Source organism: Beta vulgaris, chromosome 6, assembly GCF_026745355.1.
Source record: "Beta vulgaris subsp. vulgaris cultivar EL10 chromosome 6, EL10.2, whole genome shotgun sequence".
Lineage (NCBI taxonomy): Eukaryota > Viridiplantae > Streptophyta > Magnoliopsida > Caryophyllales > Amaranthaceae > Beta > Beta vulgaris.
In genome coordinates, this window is record NC_079207.1 from 68,911,531 (window position 1) to 68,934,066 (window position 22,536).

Genomic DNA, 22,536 nt, shown 5'->3' on the forward strand with positions numbered 1-22,536 from the left:
AAGTGAAGTTACCCTTTTTTCCATTTTGGCAATATATATAGGATACCTCATGTAAATCTCACATATTAGGTATGACAATTGGGTTGGATTTAGGCTATGTTTAGCTCACCTGAACTGATCTGAACTTATTTTTTCTGATCGGATTTGATCTGAACTTATTTTTTCTGATCTGATCTGATTTACAAGATCTTATATTTTATAAAATATATTATTACTATTATATTATTACTTTGTAAATCATTATTATGCAATACATTATAAGATCTTCATTATAGTATTATTATTATTATCATTTTATTTCTATTACAACTTTTACAGAACTTTTATTATTATTAATAATAATAATTATTATCATTATTATAAGAACAACAATAATAATTATAATCATAATTATTATTATTACTAAAAATAATTATATAACTCAAGTCATTATTTTATAAGAGCACTTATACAATGTTTCACACTTTCCCTTAAAAAAAAGTTTCACACTTGAGAAGTCGGCAAACTCAACTATTTTTTTCCATATAAAATAGAATAAAATATACAAACAACTATGACTTGAGCAAAAAATAAATAAATATCGTGCAACTTCAAATAGCTAGAGAGATTTGGAATTCGGTAGGAAGAGGTATACCGAATCTAAATTTATAATTTATATCTCACACTTAGCTTATTTTGAAATGTAATCCGAACTTAGTAGTTTCGTTGTCATGAATTTGAGATATCATATTTTATATATTTCTTATTTTTGCGTCAATCTTATGTTCTTAACATGTGGCTTTTAATTTTCTATTATTTAATAACAACAAAATAACTTAATATAATAATAACAATGACATTTATAATGGTAACAATAAGATTAATAATAATTACCAATATTAATAATCAATAAGTACACCAACAACAACAATAATAATTCTTTTGAACAAATGTACTAGTAAATAATAATACTCCCTTTGTATTTTTTTATCTTTCTCACTTAGAATCTTGACACTATTCACAATTAGAGATAATCGTTTAGATTTTTCTCAATATAAAAGAAAAAATATAGTCATGTGGAGTCTTGTTTGATTCGTCTCAATGAGTACTTTATTAATATTCAATTATTATAATTTTTATTAATATGTAGTGAAAGATATTTAATCATAATAAGTTTTTAAATATAAGCATGATATGATCTGAACTGATCTGATCTGGTCTGATCTGATCTGGTCTGATCTGATCTCAACTTATTTTTTCTGATCTGATTTGAACTTATTTTTTTCTGATCTGATCTGATTTGATCTGATCTGATCTGATTGGATCTGAAATAAGCAAAAATAAGGTGAACTGAACATAGCCTTAGTTACCAATTAATTTAAAGTCTATATATTTCTATTATACTTCTATAAGGATCTAGACTTCTTTTCTGCTTCCATATTAAGTTGAATTGGGATTTAATTTCATCATGTTGAGGTTGTTTTTTTTTCCAATCGTATAAGTTCAAACTTAATGTAAATTTGGATTAATTTTATCTTGGAGAAAATCAAAATAGGAGTTTCCTTAAAAAGGTTTACAAACTTTTCTTTTTTTGAGAGGAAAAATAATCATATTATTAGTCCATGGATAAAACATACATCAAGACATAAGGCAAAACCTCTAAAGGACAATGAGCCTCCCAATGTTGTTTAACACGGAAGGGAATGAGTCTGGCTAGATGATGAGCAACATGGTTGACAGGACTGTAGTTGTGGGTATGGAAGAAGTCCTTCTACAAAGGATCCAAAAATTCTCGATTTTATTTTTTTTTAAGTGAAAAAATCTAATGCATTGTTGGCAAACCCTTCCCAGTTCCCATCTCCAAACTAGCAGACCCCACTCTCAGCTTTTCTCCTTGTAAGTTATACTTAAATCATGCGCATCACGATTAAGACCACCTATTCATCTTCCTAAATCTCTTCAGCCAAAAGTTTAATCTTCCATATCTTTAACTTTCTAACTTCTTCAATCAAATTTGATCATCAATTCTTTTTTCATAATTACCAAAATTAAAAATATTGTTATGTGAAAGCTCTCTATATATATAAAGAGCCCAATTTCTATTTTAGAATAGTTCCTGAAATCTCCAAGACGGCCATGATAGTAGACATCCCTAAGCACATGACACCAACTAATAAAGCCAATTCTTTACTAAGCAAAAAAGCATCTTCTAAGAAAATTTTCCCTCTGGAGAGAGACGATTAATGATGGTTTGACAATCCGATTCAGGGATAACACAACTTAGACTGTGGGCTTTTGCAAGTTTCACATCCATAACAAGAGCTTTACCCTTAGCCACAACGGGTGGCCACCAAGCTCGAACTCAACGTGTAGCCGCAAAGAGCACAACGCCACAGTGGTCCTTAACTATCACACCAAGCTCAATCTAGTCATCATACCCCCCACATGCGCATCATCATTCAACTTTACACACCCCTCCGAAGGAGCCTTCCAACACTTTGGGCTGCTAGAGCTAGGGCCTCCCATCTCACCATAAATGTGCTTATTGGCCATAATCTGTCGTATCCTTTGGAACCTAGTTCACGACTCTTTTGTTTGGGTTAATCAAACCTTCAAAAACCATCTTGTTCCCACAAGACCATATATAATAAGCCACATAACTTATTGTTATCACCTCAACATCATTATCTCAATCCGTTCCTCCCAAACATCCATAAAACTCACTGCATGCGTCGTTTTGTGGGATTTTTCCTTCCAGACTAGCGACTACCCAAGATTCACAAACTGCAGGACAAAGGAAAAGGACATGAAAGACTGTCTTAGGACCCACTATACACAAAGGGAAAATATCATCATCAAGAACATATCAGAATTTAAGCAAAGAGCGGAGTGAAAGTGTCAAAAAACATGCTCGCCACAGAAAATGTCGGACTCTAGGAGACACATGCAAACCCCACAACTTAGCACACTCTATGTAAAACATATCCAAATTTCCCAACTTCCCCACCATATAAGCTGTTTTCACCGAGTACACCCAATATTTAGATAAAGCCCAACACATTGATATCATTTGGAAGCCTTCGCTCAAGGGCACAACAAGGATGACATTTGCATCAAATTCATTAAAAGACTCCAGGACAAGGGTTGCATTCCACTCCATAATCCCAAAATCAATTAAATACATTCTACCCCTTCACTTTATCGCCAAGACGAATCTGATATCCCCCTTAAGAACCGCACTAGTAGAAAAATGATAATTTGCGTCTCCCTATTTGCGTCGAACAAAAGAAAGGTGGACGCAAATGTTCAGGAACAAATGATTTACGTCCAACAAAGATCCCACGCAAATAACCACATCAAATGAGTAAAAAGAAGATTTGCGTCGGACGGTCTGGAGTATGCGACACAAATGATTAAAGCCCAAAGTTTTTGGATCCGATAATGTGCGTCAGATTGACCATAGTGTGCGACGCATAGTATTGGGCCATGATTTGCGTTAAATGGCCCATGAGGCGCGACACAAATCATGGGTTACATATTTTTTAGGTGCAAGTTTAGGGTTTTATTTGTAAACCTTCTCTCACTTCCCCTAGTCGTTTTCGATTCTCTCATCCTTAGTCTTCCATATTCCATTCTCTCACCCTCATTCTTCCATTTTCCATTCTCTTCTCCCCTATTCTCCCTCCATTGCGCCACTTCTCACTCCCATCACCTCAAAAACCTAAACACCCACCCGAACAATCGAAAGGGGCAGAACACGTCCAAGACAAAAGGAAAGGAGCTCAAATTGAAGTAATTGATTCTAACTACTCGAACATCCCTTTCTCTGCCGACTACCAACAAACCCAAACAAGGAGGAGGAGCACAAATTGAAGAAATTGATTCAAAATTAATCGAACTTCTTTTTTTTTCGGCGACTACCGAGCTGACTAAGTTCGATTTTTTTCATTTTTAGACCTGATTTATTTGGCATTTATCCTACTTTAGGATTTTATTTTTTTATCTTTTAGATTTGATTTTCGTTTTTAATTCAAATATGAAAAATCGTTTTTTCAATTTTAGATCTGGAAAATAAAAACATTATACTGATGTTGGTGACTTAGTTCGTGCAACTGAAAATAATGGCCCTTTGTTGTTTATCTATTTTTTATATATGATTTTTTTGTTTAATTTTTTGGCATTTATCCTAGGATTTTCATATCTAGGATTTTCGTTTTTAATTTTGTGTTATGATATTCTTTTTTTCATTTTTAGATTTGGAGTTGGTCCTTCTCGACGTCTTCTTTCCCGAGCTCATAAAAAAACATCACAGAATCATAGGCTGCTCACTTTCTTCCTCGATTATTCTAAATTCAGTTTTAGTTTTACATTTTTTTATATACTTGCAATATAATTTGTTTATATATATTTTATATGTTTTTTCTCTCATTTTAAATCGATTATGGTGGTTTGTAATAAATTTTTGACATTATCAACACCAGAAATGCACATGAATAAGTTCTTTACAAATTTATGACTTCATATTTTTTTTAATAAAATAATAGCCAGTTGCGTCAGATTGTGCTGCATATCTAACGCAAATGGTGCCATGTGTGTACTGTTGGTGCGGGGCACCTAGTGTCATCTGTGTCGCACATAAATAATAGTCCGACGCAAATAGCTTAAAATCTGTATTGTGTCCTAATCCGACGCAGATCAGCTCTTCCAAATTTGCATCGAAGCCTCTAGCGTCGGACACATGTCGGACGCAAATGAAGGTCTAGCATTTGACGCAAATCGTTGATTCTATACTAGTTCTCTATACTCCACATGAGCCCTTCTTTTAATGGGGAGTTCAAGCCCCATATACTCCTCCAAGAGTAACTCCCTTGACGACCTAGAGATTAATCAAGATTGAATCAACCAGGGTATTATTTAGCTTATATATGCACAAATTTAATTAAAAATGACACAGAAATTTAAATATCTTATTGTAATGCATTTTAATTTATCATTTGAAATATTTTGTAAAAACTCCTTAATAGATGGCATGTGTTGTAAATAAAATAACTACCTAATATAATGTATTTTTTGGATAAAATATTACCTTATGCACAAATTTTAAGGACGGGAGAGAAAAGAGAGAGATTCCTTGCACATGTATTGATAATGGGACATATTTACAAATATTAATTACTTTTTATTAATAAAGAATAAGAGAGAAATGAGTTGCATGACTTAAATCTATATACTATAAACGATTGGATAAGAAAAAGTGGTCTCAACTAAAATTTTCTATTACAAAGAGCTAGAGTCATAAAGGAATAAGATGAGAGCGAGAAAGGAGTGCTAATGCTGCCCCATGAATAGGAGGCCAGGAGCAAAAAGAGCCAGATATAAAGAAAATACATCCCTATAAAGAAAGTGAGCAGTTAAAAAAGTATAAAGAAAGTTGTAATTTTTTTTTTTGAGTAGCACTACCATTTTATTGACTCTCTTAATAATTACCATCAGTGAGGCCCACAAACTCCGCTTCTCTCTCAGAATATTATTTTCCCAAACAAATTGAAGTTCCACACGACATTATTCTCTCTTGCATATAAAACTACACTTAAGATGATTGGTGTCAATTTATTGCACGCAATTGAAATTTTAAGGTTGAATGTTCACAATTAGGATTTTAAAATGGAGATTTTCGAGCTCACAATTGAAATTTATTAGAGTTATTGTTATAGGAATTTTTGCTTGAATTTGGGAGTGTAGGGTGCAAATTGGGTATGAATCATGATGGTCTAAACTCTAAACCTATGGTTTATACATTTTGATTTGCTTAAAGACTACTTATGTTTTACTGAATTTGTCATAAGTAGTGCAGTTTTTACCTTAATCAAGCTCAATGACAACAATTAGAAACAAAACTCTTCAATCAGTAGTGATACTCAAACTTTTTGTTTTATAAGCTATTTTTTTATAAAACCAATTATATTAGGTAGTTATTTAAGAAAATTAATGAAAAATATTTGCACAAAATTTTCTATTATTTGATCTTAAATCCTTATAGGGTTTTGTAAACAACAAATTTATTTTTGACCTATGTTTAAGTTTTCCATTCATGTTCCGAACTGATATAATTAATTATATTTGGACGATTGTATGATTCTATGCTAAGTAGTTAAAGTCCCATAAATGGTAACTTTAATTATTAGAACAACAATTTTATAATTAGTACAAAAAATAGCCTGACCCACAATTAATTTATTATGGATTGGATCCATTAGAACTTTATATTCATTGATGAGGTGACATTAGAAATTGGGTTAAGATAAAAGTATTTCATATGGACAAACTTTCATTGGATAGAAGTTGTAGTAAAATTACTTAAAAATTATAAAAACCCTTCTCTCTCAAAAAAATCTCTTTGTACCCAAACCCTAACACCCCCGCCACAAACTCACAACCTTAGAGGGCTTGACTGTCGCATGAGCCACCTCACGCTCCTCACGCGGGCAATCGAGCCCTCCTTCACCCCGTCGTTGGTTTTTGCTTGCTACTAGTTCTGTCTTCTCGTTTCTCTGCTTAGTCGTCCGCCATCGCTGGTTTCCCCACCCTAGTAGTCACGCTGGTTCCCACCCTAGTAGTCACGCCAGTCCCCACCCTACTCCCCGATTTCAGTTGTCTGTCGCGCCGTCCCCACATGTAGTCGATCTTGGGCTTCCCCGTCCCCTCTTCCCCCTGTCTTAGAGTCGAGCCTCCCTACCCCCTACCCCTGTTTCCGTCGAGCATCCCCTTCCCCTGTTCTCGTCGGATTCCCCGCCCCTTTTCCCAATGTTTTAGTGTCGGTCCTCCCCGTCCCCTCTCCCTTTTTTAAGGTCGGGCATCCTTTTTCCCTTCCCCCTAATCTTTGGGCTTCTCCTCCCCCTGGTTGTTAGTTTTCCCCCATGTCAATTTATACTCGGTATGTTTATTTGGTTTTTAAGTATGTTTGTTTGCTTATTATTATATGTGGTACTTTTTAAAGGTTTAGGAGTCATTTGGTTGGATAAGACATGGGAATTCATAACAGTAGAATTTGTGGTTTTTTTTTGGAATATGTGATATGGGTACAAGTGAATCAACCGGATTCTGTGCGTGATCGAGGCGATGCACATTTTTCATGGTTGGGATATCTGTTTTCCGGTTTCGCACACTAGCGAAATGTTCAAGAGCTCACTTTATTAAGATCTCTTTCTAGCTTGGCATTAATCTTTATGATCCTCGCCTTGACAAATTTAAAACTGAAAACGACACACCAGTCACATCGGGTGTTTTTCAGCATGTCCACTCAAATGCATTTCTCCTTTCTAATGGAGAAATCTGAAATACTCTCGAGTGAGAGTACTGAGTCACAAAGGAATGTGACTCTTCACAATATCATGAACCCATATTCCCAAGCAATAGCAGTTTGTTGGGATTGCTCATGCGGCGAGATGCAACGCTCGCCGTTGGTTGTTCGTTTTTCGAATCATGAATGACACTCGCTTCTCTTACCACTACCATCACCCATCAAATTTTTGACTCCACCATCACCAGTATTGACCAGCACCGCCTCACATGCGACTCTTTACTCGTTTTTGGTTGTTTTTATTTTCTATGGGTTGTAAGAGCTCCTAAAGCTCACTTAGGTTCGTTGCTTTTAGATTTGGTTGTATTAACGTTAGACTATACTTGCTCTTTTAATTAATGTATGATTTCTCGTTGTCAAAAAAAACTTTCATTGGATTTTAGTCTAATATTCAATGTTATAAACCGAATCCAAATTAGGATGCATATTTTGGGATTCATTTTAGTATTTTTTTTTTGTTTCCCGTCGAGTCAATTTTAGATCGAATCCAGACTAAATTGCAATCCTTCTCAGATGTCAACTGAGTATATTACGAGGGACTTGGGGACCACTGGAATATAAGAAAGTTATATGATGCCATTTGAAACAATTTAAAAAGGTTTGTGATTGTAAGTTGCATATAGCTTAATTGTAAATTCAAAAGGTCTTAGAAAAATATTGCGTACGTTGTATTGCATTCACTATTCACCACACATATCTCTATGCCTGGAATTGGAAGTGAAATTGTAAGAGATTCACTTGTTGTAGGACAAGTAATTGGGGATGTTTTGGATCCTTTTACAAGGTCAGCCACTCTTAGAGTAATATATGAGAGTAGAGAAGTCATCAATGCTTGTGAGTTTAAACCTTCTCAAGTTGTTAACCCACCAAGGATTGAAATTTTGGGTAATAATGCTAGGGCACTTTACACATTGGTAAGTTTGTTTTTCTTTATTTTCAACGTTTTCTCTTTTTCTCTACGTTGGTGATAAACGAGATCATATCTAATTAACGAGCTAGGTTGATTATGTTATGAAGGTCATGGTGGATCCTGATGCTCCAAGCCCTGGTAGTCCTACTGAAAGAGAATACTTGCATTGGTAATACTTAAAGTTTTATGTTTGACATAGTTCAATGTAGTCATTACTGTCAAACTAAAATTTTTAGCCCATATCAGCTTCTAGTGGCTAATGTTTTATAAAGGTTGCAAAGAGGTAGTTGAAGTTTAATTGTTACTAAAGTTAACTCAATTTAGGTTGTATTCGAGTAATGAGCTGTTGGTTGAGCCAGGACAAATCCATCTTAACATCCTTGATCTATTAGAAACTTAGTGATGTATCTCAAGTATCAATTACAGTTTGTTGTATTACATGTTTTGGTTGGATCAATTATTGTTTAGTTCAAAATCGAGTTATCTATTTTTGAATACGATTTCATCTAGATCGAATAATTAGGTGGTACGAGCAATCATGTAGGGGAATTTCTAGCAAGTGTACTATTGTATAGTTTAACAAGTCAAGCCTATCCCCAAATAAAGTACTTAGTGAAATTGAACAATCCTTATGCTACAATACAATCATATGTTTTGAATGAGCGGGGTTTATCGCAATGTTAACTATCTTAAAAGACGAGGTCTTTGGAGATAATGCTATAGAGTTCAGAAATAAATTAATCTCCGTCATTGTCCTTTGTTGATCTTTGCAAATCCAAAAACATAAGACATATCTTAGTAAGATGTCAACTTATTAGTAGTAAACTGATGGCTAAATTTATCTACAATCTTCCGTTAGTTGTTCTCTTTGCTTCTGCTTTATAATTATTAAGCAGTAAGCACCCTACTAAGCAATAGTAAGCATATAGTCTTAATATAGTTCATGTTTTCAATGTTCAGGTTAGTGACAAACATACCGGCAACTGGAGGCATCAATTCTGGTAAGTAATCACTTTGATGCTGATTCTATATTTGTAACAACATGGAATTTAAAGATCTAAAATAGCATGCAAGTTGTTTACGTGCGTGGTTGTGACAAAAAATGAAAAAGGTGGTCCGATTGTTTCCTTTTTTAGGGAAATGGTCCGATTGTTTTGATTCTACCTGAATGTCCTACCGACAATGCTTAAGATTAAAGTTTTCTTTTTATATATGTATAAAGGGGCTGAATAGAGTGTTAGTGAAAGCTAAAGCCACAAAGTTCACAACAGAATTAACATGAGTTGAAATAAGGGAAATTAAATATTTGTAGTTTATTGTTATAACTCTAGTATTGACTTCACATTTTGTCAAATGCTACTTAATAAAAATCCATTCACCTACAAGTTCCATTTACATTTTTTCAAATGCTATTAAGATAGAAAGATCTAAAGAGAAAAGCATAATAATTATTTGTAAACGAAATTTAGTATATTCTCACATAAATGTAACTTGAATACAAGGGACTATCAAAACGCTCTTTATGGTTATGAAAGCATGGCGTACCAATAGGATGTCATTAACTGTATGAGTAAAGATTTATCTATGTAGGTTATTCATACGGATCTCTTTCTTCATTTTCTTTAATCAAGCGTTATATGTTTGAACATACCTAATTTTTAATACCGTTTTTAACATCCTTTATCTAGTTATCTTTAGTCTTCCTCGACCTTTTTTTACAATTACCAGTCTCATCTCGCCTCTACCTTGCAGATGCATTAATTATGTGGCTGGCATCTCACATGCCCAAACCAATTTAGTCGGTACTCAGATGCGTTGATTTCTTAATAATGAATTTGTGTTTTCATTAAGCCTAAGGGACTTTATGCTTTAGGCTGATCTTCTCTCATAGACTAGTCTAGTTTTTCTTGTCTTATTTAAAAAAATAAGCCTAGGGGAATCATAATATCAAACAACAAACTTAAAAAAATGCATGACAAAGGCAAATTAACTAGTGATTGTGAGGCCCTAATTCTTAGCATACCAAAGGCCTCCACCCTTCCATTTATTGCTTGATTGTTAAGTCCGATCCCTATGTGACAAACTTGTCTAAACTAAGAACATAGCTAAGATAGCATTTGAAAAAAGCATGAAATAGGGAATAAATTCATTTGGAGATGAATTATATCCTCCATCCTTGAGGATATATATTAAGTAAACTTCTGGTGGACATATAATTTGAATAGAGCCAAATTTAGAATGGAAAGCGATGAAGAAGTTCTAGATACCACATTCACTATAGATTAGTGTTGGAATGCATTGGTGTGCAGTTCTAGCTCCGCCAGCGCACATCCAGTCATTTTCATTATCTAATCATGTGTTGCGGTGTAAAGCCTTCTGATATACTTGTATGATGACAACAAAAAGGAAGCTTTTGTGAACAAGCTCCTCAATTCTCAATTTGAGGCAAAAAAAAAAAATTCTATTTACGAAAAAAATTTATCTTGAAATCCCAATAATATTATCATTCTATGTAAGAAAAACTGTCGAACAATCATAAATATCATTTTGAACTACCAAAAATATCAATTTCAGAATTTATAAATTGAAATTTAGAAAATAAATTTTGAAAAGTAAAAGATTTGCTTTAGATACATATGCGCATATTAGGAACAAAAAGTATGTAAGTATAGTGTTTGGATCATCTAGAGTTGTAAAATAACTCTACAAGGTAGAGTTTGAGTAATATCAACCATTGAATAAAAAATCAATGGCTCATATATCCCCTTTTCAAAATCCCCCTATTTTATCTTATCAAAATCCACGCCTAAATCTTTCCCTTCCACCAATATGATCCATAGTAATTAGCCATAAATGTTATCCGCTGACGTGTACAAATTCGTGGCTCACATTAATTTCTTATGGTAGCCTTTTTTCAAGAAGGATACCATAAAACATCCAATTTATAAGCAGTTATTTGCATGGATGCGTACCTTCCGACACAGTTGGAGTTCTAATTTTTTTATGACTAATGTCAATAATATATGAATGATATAATATTTTAATTGTATATAGGGCATGAAATTGTGGCATATGAAAGCCCAAGACCTTCAATGGGTATACATAGACTAGTTTATATTGTATTTTGTCAAATGGGAATGCAAACAATCAGTGCTCCTGGATGGCGTCAGAATTTTTTCACCAGAGAATTTGCCGAAGTTTACAATCTTGGCATGCCGGTCGCCGCCATGTATATAACATGTCAAAGAGAAGGTGGTTATAGAAGAAGAAGACGATGAAACTAAGCCGTGTCCTTTCCACATTATCAAAATGTCAACGAGATTATTGCTTGCATGCATGCAAGTATGCAATGCGCAATATCCATTCTATCATCGAAGAATAATCAAGTTTTGAAGTTTAACTTATTAGCTGTCTATTTCAATAAGACAATAACTTTGTTGGTTGTACTGTTTATGCAAGCTATTTTAGCCATCTTTATTTAGTTGTTATTATTGTTTTTCCTCTTAACATCAAACCTCTTCTTGGCCTAGCTTAGTGAACACTGAACAGGTGCAGGCTAATGTAGCTCCCGAGTTGCTAACTGATGCCCTAAAATTTTTTAGTAACGTTCTAGATACGTATTTTATAGTGTATTTGTATATCCTCCTTCTACCTTTTCTCTCACCTCCATTCCCATTCTCGTCTCACCTCCCCTTTCCCTTCTTCTCTCACCACCACTATAAATTGCACCATTGGAGCCACCACCACTACCACAAATTTTGCGGCGACACCATCTCCTCCGACAAGCTTGACCATAGACGCCCCACCACCATAGGCGCTTGCACTGGTGGTGGGGCGTCTATATTAGGCACCTCACCATAATTTTTTCAAATCAATTTTAATTTTTTCTCATCAGCTGGATTATGAAGAAATTAAAACTGGAAATAGGGTCTTCCTCAAAATCGCTAAATTGTAGTTCAATTCCTATAGTTTCCGGTTCAATTGTAGGAAGAGGAGAGAGATCCTCATCCACTCCATGGACTTGAAGGAATTTAATTAAGTTTTGTTACTCTCCATAATAATGAAATTACAGAAAGATTAAGCCCTCACAAGGTTGTTTCTTAGATAAGAAAATCGAAGAACGTTACAATCGGTATATAGAACTTTTAACTCACTAAAACTTTGTACTATACTCTACTATGTGCTATGGGGATATGTTTTCAGCTTTCAAAAACTTATCAAAATTATATTAAAAAATGCGTATTCTTCTTTTAATCTGTATGTAATAGCCTATATTTTAAGCAGGTTTAATAACGACTTTATAAATGAGATTTGATAAGTATAATAGCCGTTTTAGTCAAAGTTAGCTATGTTCATATTAGTAAAGAAATTACTTTGAGAATTATTATTTATCGTCTAAAGTAGGTTCCAAGCACAAATAAGTTAGTATGGATTTTATAAAATAGAGATATTGAGTTAACGATTTTAAGCTTTGAAATAAAGAAAAACCCATTTTTAATTACAATTTATTTCTCCTCACTCATGTCATCTACTCTAGATGCTAGAGCATCACTCTCTCTTTTTTTTATGACTTCTCAATCAAGTGCCAAAGTGTATTTTTCCTATAGATCAATTATTCTCTTCAAGATTTCAGTTTAATAACTCAAGTGGTTGAAAATTGGGAGAAACCCCAAAACCAAAATAAAACCCCAAACAATAATTTTCTCTCTCCTCTGATTTTATATCCCGTACTGTGCATGTACCATTTCTGCATTTTGGAGTCGGAATTTGCCCAAACTTATTCAATCAAAGTTGTAGATCTCGAAAAGTTATTGAACTTAGACCCAAACATCACTTGATTTGGAGTTCGGAGCTATGAGTTATGGTCTTTTCAAATTTGGTGTTGCTACCTCCATTTCTCTCTCCTCTTTTTATTCCGACAATCTGTTCCCCCAATTATCTACACCATGCAATCCAATTTTGCTCTTTGTTGCTGAATCAAAGTTGTAGATCACTTCGAGCTAATGAATTTGGGCACAAAAATCACTTGATTTGGAGTTCAGAGCTATGATATCGGATCTTTGTAAGTTTGTTGTTCCTATCTTCATTTCTCTCTCCTCTGTTTTTATTCCGACAATCTGTTTCCTCAATTATCTATAACATTCACTCCAATTTTGCTCTTTTTTCTGAATCAAAGTTGTAGATCACTTCGAGCTAATGAATTTGAGCACAAAAATCGCTCAATTTGGAGTTCGGAGCTATGAGTTACGCCTTACACAAGTTCAGCACTACTTTGTACTTTGTGTTGCGCTGCTGCCTCGTGATTGGCTTGCTTGCCTTGTTGCTGCCATTATTTTGGTATTCCTTTCCATATGAAGGTATAAGCTAATTTTTCTTAATTCCTCATCTCCTTTATTCCAATTCAAGTGTGGTGCAATTGGATTTTATATTCTGATTTTAGAAATAAACTTGGTTCTCAATTTTGTTATTGATTAGCAAATATAATTATGATAAGAATTGTTAAACTTAAAGATTGAATATTTTATCTTTCTTATTGGATTGAAACTTCTAATATGAATTAAGCCTCTTAAGTAAGTTTATAAAAACTGATTTTTTTTATAAATTATGTCGTTTGATAATACTCTCTGAAATCAGAATGATGTTAATTAGAGATGGAATTGATGTTGTGAGTTGTATTAGTAGAATGGGTTGTATATAAGATTGTGGTGGTTAGTTCATGGAAGAGCTTAGAAGTATGAGTAATTCAATTTGTTTATCAAAATTGTTGTGAGGATGGTTAATGATTGTTGTTATTGTTTTGAGGTAGTTGTTGGAGTATGTATATGGAGATAATCTATGAAGTTCGAGCTATAGTTGGTTATCCAAAATGTCGAATTATTGGGAATCGTTTAAAGGTACACACATGTCCTTCCACCTTTGAATCTATATTCGTGTTTTATGTGATTTCATGTGCTGAGCTTAATAAGCCTTTTATATAAATCAAAATTATTCAAAGTTTATTCGTGGTTTACAAGAGTTGTTAACTACATATTTGGTTTTAAGCTATGAGCGAAAGCTATATATGTGATGAGTTTTACTGAGTGATTTTCTATGAAGAACTGATTGGAGGTAGTTGAATCCTTCAATAATATAATGTGTGATATTATTAAACCTACTTGTTTCCACATCGAATTTATAATAAGTTTCCTATGCTTAGTAAGTTGATCTTTTATATGAAAGTGTAGCTATGAGAATTAAAGCAATGATCTTTAACTATATAAGTGATTTTATTACAAGTACTTCGATTTACGAACTAAGTCGGGACATCGACTCGATAGGTTTATGAACTCGCTTTCGATTTTAACTGTAGTTATATTTGAAAGTTTCAGAGAAAAAGAAAGGAATTTTGATCAAGGATGTTGAGTTAAAATTTCAGGGTTAAGGCAATTATGAAAATATTTGTGATATAAGTTTATATGGAATTCTGAAAGTATGAAAAACTCTTTATTATGGTTTGAGATTTTGATTATATATGATCATGAACTTTGAAAATTATGACTTGGATTATGAACAAATATGGACTCGTAAATTATAAATCAGAATTTTCTAGTTCTATTAATGACGGGGAGGATCACTCCTACTTAAATTTTTATGAAGAAGTTCTCATAGGAAAAAGTCTCTCAAATTTGGGTCAATTAATGAACATTATTTTCGGATTTAAGTTTGGAAACACGTAAGTCTAGTGAAACAAGGTATGTCTTTACAGAATATCATGGATGAATTATGTTATATGGGGTTTGGAATTTAAGTTAGAATGAGTTTGATGTGAGATGGGTACTTGTAATTCTGTTTAAGAAATACAATTGTCGCTTTGAGGATATTATTAGAAGTAGTCAAATATCCCAAGATTTACTTATGGCGTATAAACAAGGCTGAATGGTATCACCTGGAGATGTCTCCAAAAATAATATGGAGCTTGGTTATATAAGAATGAAGATTTGTGATGTCATAATTGAAGGATGAAGTAATTGTTGGGAGGTTCTAACTAAGAATGAAGATGTTATGTGGTGGACGTAGATTAGATAGTTAGGGAATAGTAAATTTGGATGTGAATTTCAAAGGTCAAATATTAATTTATGAGTTAATAAGTTGTTACAAGAGGTTTGTGAGTTCAGAGGATGTGTAGGATTTGAGATATGAATGTCGTATCAGTGAAATAAAGGATCCAATCTTGGTGGTGGTTTAGAGAGTATCTATTAGAGAGATATAATTTACAATACTTATGTAATAAAAATCTATCCGCAAAGGGGTCAAGTAAAAGAGTTTGGAGCATCATTTCGTCTATTGGATGAGTAAGATTATATAAATGGATGTTGGAAAAGAGAAATATAAATCTAGATAATAGAGAGCATGGTAATTAAAGTTATATAATGACAATACTAAGCGTATGGTGTTAAGGCTAATATGAGCTTTCAGTACAAATACATGGGACGTATGGTTGTTGAATTATAAATTTGAGAAGGATGAGGACAACGAGTGGAGTATTGGGAAATATGGAGTGAGATATTTTGACTTGCCATAGTAATTGTAGGTGATTTATGACTGTAATAAGATTATATTCTGGCAATGAAAGTTCATGTATTGGGAATAAGAAAACCTTTAAGGGGAAAATTCATATCTAAAGAATTTTGGAATGCTATAGTTTAGATGCTATAAGTTAAAGACGGAAGTCCAAGTACAAAGAGAAACTATTATGATGAAGGGAATTGCCAAGACATGTTAGAGGATACCTTATAGTCTACAAGTAAAACATTACAGGTTAATCGCACGAGCTTAGAATTGGGTCTCCATAATAGTTATCTTATAAGTCTTTGAGAAACATATTTTACACTTTGATTATGTTATGGGTTCGACTGGAGAGACATTTGATTTCGAATACTTTTATGTATATTACTTCCTTTAAAAGAATATTTGAGGTAAGTAGGTTATTTGAGATTCGAGTTTGTGTTATAATAAGATTATTGAGGTTCAGGTATTTTGGATATGTTAGTTACATTTCAACTTTGTTTTGTTTTATATTAATTTACGGACAGAGTTTAAGTCGTTGATACACTTGTGAATTGAGTATGCGATACGAATTAAGAACAAGAGTATAAGTTTTGAAAGATATAAGTTTGTGTTATTGAGAAATAGCATTATGATTTAGTTATTGTTTTATGGGAAAGTAAACAACATTTATGGAGCGAGATGCTCAATATGTGTTATGGAGCGGGTATTGTTCCTTTGAGTAGTCATGATCCAAAAGTTATTGAGGTTAAGTTTTGGAAATTCCTAATTCGAAGTACCGAGCAGGAAGTTATGTTCATTTTAAGTTCAGTATTTTTGCTGTAATTATTTTGACAAAAGTTCCAAATGTTGTTAACTCAACCCTTTTGGTAAAGTTTAAATGAGCACACTAAGTGCCTATACGACTTTTACAAGCAGTAAAGAATTGATTATTTCCTTATATCTTTACACGTAACTAATATGTGAAATTGTTGACGTAAAACAAAAGATTTCAAAAGAAGATCCAAGTCTTGCAATGATTAGCAACACCATAGTAGTGGTGATTATTTTCCTCTTCATGGATAAATATGTGTTCTTTGAAACACGTGTGGTATTGATAAACTGTGCATTTAAACTATTTATGTAAATAAACTATGGATACAAGTGGGTAAAGGCCGATACCAAATAAGGTACGGTATGAACAACCCTTGGAGGATGGGTGATCTCCTTTCGAACCCTCGCTGGGTGGGTGAAGTCCAGCAGATAATAAAAATGGGACATGTCCTGGTTAAGGCTTGCAAGCATAAATATTTAAACGGTGGGGTGACGACCTCCATTAGCTTAGAGACAGTCGGCTCCTTGTGTAAGGAGCCCTCTCTATTCGTGTTCGTTTACCAATGAAATTAAATGCTATCGACCCAAAGGGTTTTTGAATGATCTAAGTGGTGATCTTCATGATAAAAATTCTTACTTTAATACGTTTGAGCAAGGATAATAATCCTGAAATTTTTAAACAAGTACCTTACTTGTGAAGCATACTGAATTCTAGCATGAATTGTATACGAATGGTCTTAAGCCACCAAAATGAGGCTTTGGGATGAGCTTATGTATTTCAACTGTTGTTGGACATTGTCCTTATGGCAAGGAACTTATTATTTGTAGTATATGTATGAGTACTCTTTATTGGACTTTCTAGTTAAGGGTTGCTGGAGTCGTGATAGAAACATTTCTAACTATTTGATTATAAGTATTTTTGAAGTCTGGGATTGTTCCACTTGTTGAGTAATAAACCGCACAACTATATTTTAAGCCACTAAAATGAATTTCTGGTTGGACAGTGTGTGTACTCAGTTTTTCTGATTTTGTTTTCGAACCTGTCCTGGTGGGGGCAGGGTTCATTGTTAGTGATTTTGCAGGGTTGATGTCGAGGTCGTGGAATATGATTATTGATCAAGAAGAAGAGTTTTATGTTATGAAATGGTGGGCTGAGGTTAAAGTTAGATGTTTTGTTTCAAAGTATTTGTAATCTGTTATTTGATTTTCAAGTTGTTATATTGTGGGCCCCTGACCCACAGATCCAGGATCGTTTTTATAGGTTTAGTTTCCGCTGTAAATAAATGTAAATTCGAGATTTGTTAAGTGTTGATTGTGTTTTGTGTATCTTAATTGTGATTAGTTAGCAGCTCGGAAGTGCGGGCTGTTACACTGTATCCCTATCAACTCAATAAGAATTATTCTCAATGATATGATAATCTTCTTTATTAATTTTTATTCCTAAATTTAAGGGATAAAAATCTTTTCTTTCGCAAAATTAAAGATTATATTTTATTTAACGGATTTTTCACCATATACCCCTGACAAATTTACTTATTCACCATATACCCTTGATGTTTTCAAAATTCATTGTATACCCCTCATTTTCTTAATAAATCACCATATGCCCTTAATGATTAACGATTATCAACCTTTTTGACCATTAATCCCTATTTTCGTTACCAAATCCTAATTAACCCTATTTAAGTCGTTAGCATTAATTGAACACCATTATTAGAACACCACAAATGACTCCTTTTAGCTCTTTTCCTTCTTTTTTGGACTGAGGTGTTGTTTCAATGCTAATATGTTAGGGTAAATGAGTGAAATAGGAATTAAATAAGAGTAAGTAATGGAATCAAGGGTTAGTGATCAAAAAAATTGATAATCGTGAATCATTAAAGGTGCATGGCGAATTATCAAGAGATTGAGGGATATACGGTGAATTTTGAAAACATCAAGGGCATATTTTGTATAAAAAAATTTGTCGGTGGTATCTAGTGAAAAATCGGTTTATTTAGCAATAACTTATTTTTGCTTTCTTTAAAAGATAAAGATTTCTCCTTATATTTTGCCAACTAACAATCAGATTTTTCAAATCAATTTTTCCGAAATTGTTTACTTTAAAATCAGTTTTTACAAATACTTTTTTTCGAAAATCTTTAAAAAAAACATTTTCACAAATTTATTTCGGAAATCTTTATATGAAAATATTTTCTTTTTAAAAACTAATTTTTGAAATTATTGATTTATGAAAACTCCTCTTTTTATTCTTTAAATTTATAAACATGAATCTAATATAATTACTTGTTATCTTAACTCTAAGAAAATAGTTAATCATCCTAATTTCATATTTCTAGCTAGCTTAGCACAAAATTTTAATAAGTTAATTACATTGCATATACATTGACTAAGAACATAAGTAGACCTAAGCTTTCATATCTTCAAGTTCTTGAGCTTTCCTGAACACCCAATCTTGATAGTTTTCTTAGATCATTGATACATACACATATGTTAATACAACACAAAGTGTTTATCATCATAAAAAAAAGGAAAAATTGACGATGGAGGTCTCAACTTTGGGTGATAATTTTTAAAAGGTCTGAACTATTGATTAACCTGTGTAGGTCTCAACTTTAGGGGGTCTTAACTTTTAGAGGGCTTCGGTGACTTAAAACTAGCTTAATAGGTCATAACTTGTAAAACTTGGGTCACACCAGAAGGGTTAATTGAGGGAGGGAAGTAGGAACTAGGTGAGATTTTAAAAAAGATCGTCAGTTTTAAGTCATCGAGGCTCGGTAAAAGTTAAGACCCCCTAAAGTTGGGACCTACACAGGTTAATCAATAGTTCAAACCTTTTAAAAATTATCGTCTAAAGTTCAGACCTCTATTGTCAATTTTTCCTAAAAAAAAATTCAAACTTAAAGGGCGTGTCAAACTTTTGAAGTAGCTTATAGTGTTTTTACTAAGTCAAAACAGTAATTAAGATAAATAGTAGTGTCTGGTTAGATAGTGGTATAAGTAGCTTTTAGTTGTAATAATACCAAATTTCTCTCTTTTTGGAAAACATATTTTATTATAAACTCATTGAGAGATGTGAGAGTATTACCGCCACGTTATAATGTTAAAGGCTTTAATACTAACTAATAACTGAACTTTAAACTAATACGCGAAATAAATGAAAGAACTAACTATTTATTGAAGTAAATTATTCACTAGTTATTATAGTAGTATATAAATTATTTAGTGGTGTATAATTTATAATTTATAATTATTTAGTGGTGTATAAATTATACATTAAAGTTTCGTTTGAGTTTTTAACTAGTTATTTGTAAACAACTACTTTGATAATAGCTTCTTTTACCGAAAATCAATATCTTATACATCTACTTGGACAGCTAACAGTTAACGGCTACACACCAACCACTAACAAGTACCAGCACAAGCTTAATTGATCTGAAAATGGACCAGATCGGTCAGGGTAGCAGTGGTTAAGAGAAGTTAACCGACCCGGTTGTGAACCGGATCACCACAACCGTTAGTCATTTTTAAATTTAAAAAGAAAAACGACCATCCAGCCAAAGACCAACCAATATATACAAACGAGTAAAGCTCTAATTTGTTTAAATTCTGGATCAACCAATTACAAAAATTTGTTAAATAGACAGCGAAATGGCCCAAAAACAGCATACGAAGTTAAAAGCTCTAAAAATAGTCAAAGACCAACAAGCTATACAAACGAATTTAACTACAAAATAACATACTGAAATTACAAAATATAACATAAGCTAAACTAACAGAGGATAAATTTCAATGATAAATATAAATTAAACTAAAAAATAATATACTTAAATTACAACAAAAATGAACAGAGTACGAATTTTAAGATTCAAACTAAAACAACAAAATTGAAACATAAATCAACTAAATTACGAAACATAAATTATATAAATTACATAAATGATAAAACATAAATTAATTAACTAAATACGAAATTACATAGCATAAACTAATTAAAAATGAAAAATAAGGTCTAGAATAATATGAAATTACATGATATTAATCATCACAAAAATTCACTTATTCAACTAAAAAATTTAAAAAAAACCATTGCAACTAACCCTAGATCTGAAACCAACTTTTGAGCAAGGAGAAAAGATAGACGACAATTGTGTGTGAGTGGTGGTCGGCGTTTAAAGCAGGTGACGACTACTAGATCTGGGCGTTATTGAAGACGAATCCAAGGGTTAAGGAAACTGGGACGCGGCTGTCTCGCTTCGTGGTTGGTAAAAACTGAATAAGAATTATTCTCAAAGAAATGATAATCTTCTTGAATAATTTTTATTCCTAATATTATGGGATAAAAATCTTTTCTTTTGCAAAATCAAAGATTATCTTTTATTTAATAAAAATCGATTTTTGCTTTCTTTAAAAGATAAAAATTCCTACTTATCTTTTGCCAACTAACAATCACATATTTCAAATCAATTTTTTCGAAAATCATTATCAAAATTGTTTACTTAAAAATCAGTTTTTACAAATATATTTTTTTTCCAAAATCATTTAAAAACGTTTTAATGGTTTCATTTCGAAAATCTTTTCTTTTGTAAAACTAATTTTCAAAATTTTGTTTTATAAAAACTTCCCTTTTTTATTATTTAAATATCTGAACACGAAACTAATATAATTACCTATTTTCTTAACTGTAGCAAATATTTAATCATCCTAATTTCATATTTCTATCTTAGCGCAAAATTTCAATAAGTTAATTACATTGCCTAAACCTGACTAAGAACATAACTAGACCTAAGCTTCCGTATCTTCAAGTTCTTGAGCTTTCATGAACATCCAATCTTGAGAGTTTTCTTAGATAATCGTTACATTTTTTTTTTTTCGAGGGGAAAAGCATGAAATTACTCCATTGATAGTGAATCCATCAAAACATAAGGAGCCACCTCTCTAGGATAGTGGTTCTCCCAAATTTGCTCAACTCCGAACGGGATGAGTTTAGCTAAATTATGAGCTACAGAGTTCCCGTCACGTTTCACATGTGACCATACAACAGAGGAGTAATACATACTAGAAGAAAGGATATTATGCATGACAAGATCAAGATCCGCAAGATAAATTGCATTCTTTGAGAGACGATGAACAATTGTTTGACAGTCGGATTCCATCATGATATCAAGTAACCCGAACCGTCGCCCAAGACGTATGGCCATCTCAACGGCCTTAGCTTCCGAAATTTCTGCAGTCCAATGAGCTCGGACCCTTCGCGTGGCAGCAAAGACTACACGACCAGTATAATCGCGCGCAATAACACCCAAGCCTATCCAGCCCTCGACAGCAAGTGAAGCATCAACATTGAGTTTAACAACACCCGGTGGTGGAGCAGACCAATACCGAGGGGAGCTACCAACATTAGACACACGAGAGGGATAGATGAGCTTCGCATATTTACCATGCTCGTCAACCCATCTTGACACGCGAGCTAGTATAACGTGATGTGGCGTCCGCAAATTGCTGAAGACCAGATTATTTCGAGCACCCCAAATACCCCAAGCAAGGTAAGCCCCTTTAACCCGAATTTCGGTGGCAACCTCACGCCACCCTACCAGCACATCACACATTGAGGGAGCCAAAGCTCGCTGCCGCAGCTCGTCACACCCACTATCACGCCATAAATCCCGCAGACAAGGGCAGTTGAATATAGAGTGTACCTGAGATTCATCATGGCCACATCCCCAAGGGCATGAGGCATCATCCGCTAAATGTCGGTGCACTAGAAGACCACGAACCGGGAGAGTGTTTGTACATAAACGCCACAAAAAGTGCCTCACCTTAGGACTCACATCCATACACCAAAGATCCACCCAAGCTTGATGGAAGTTATCAAGATTTCCACCTTTGCCAAGCATATAAGCAGTTTTCACCGAATAACAAGCATCTT

The 22,536-nt window shown here is 33.3% G+C and overlaps 1 protein-coding gene and 1 long non-coding RNA gene across 3 annotated transcripts; both read left to right on the forward strand.

The window, feature by feature from the left end:
* Positions 1-7,969: 7,969 nt before the first annotated feature.
* On the forward strand, positions 7,970-11,855 carry LOC104897798 (protein FLOWERING LOCUS T-like). Of its 2 annotated transcripts, none has more exons than XM_048646522.2 (4): positions 7,970-8,253; positions 8,339-8,418; positions 9,210-9,250; positions 11,304-11,855. In XM_048646522.2, exons 1-4 carry the CDS (start codon positions 8,041-8,043, stop codon positions 11,525-11,527), a joined length of 558 nt encoding a protein of 185 aa, XP_048502479.1. In that variant the 5' UTR covers positions 7,970-8,040; the 3' UTR covers positions 11,528-11,855. The 2 variants fall into 2 exon arrangements, with proteins under 2 accessions (XP_048502479.1, XP_048502480.1); XM_048646523.2 differs by having other exon boundaries at positions 8,357-8,418; positions 11,304-11,852.
* A 1,672-nt stretch (positions 11,856-13,527) lies between these two features.
* Positions 13,528-17,933, forward strand: LOC125499073 (uncharacterized). The gene is made up of 3 exons (XR_007275739.2): positions 13,528-13,606; positions 14,056-14,143; positions 17,666-17,933. It is a non-coding gene; the product is annotated as an uncharacterized LOC125499073 (long non-coding RNA).
* The last annotated feature ends 4,603 nt before the right edge of the window (positions 17,934-22,536 follow it).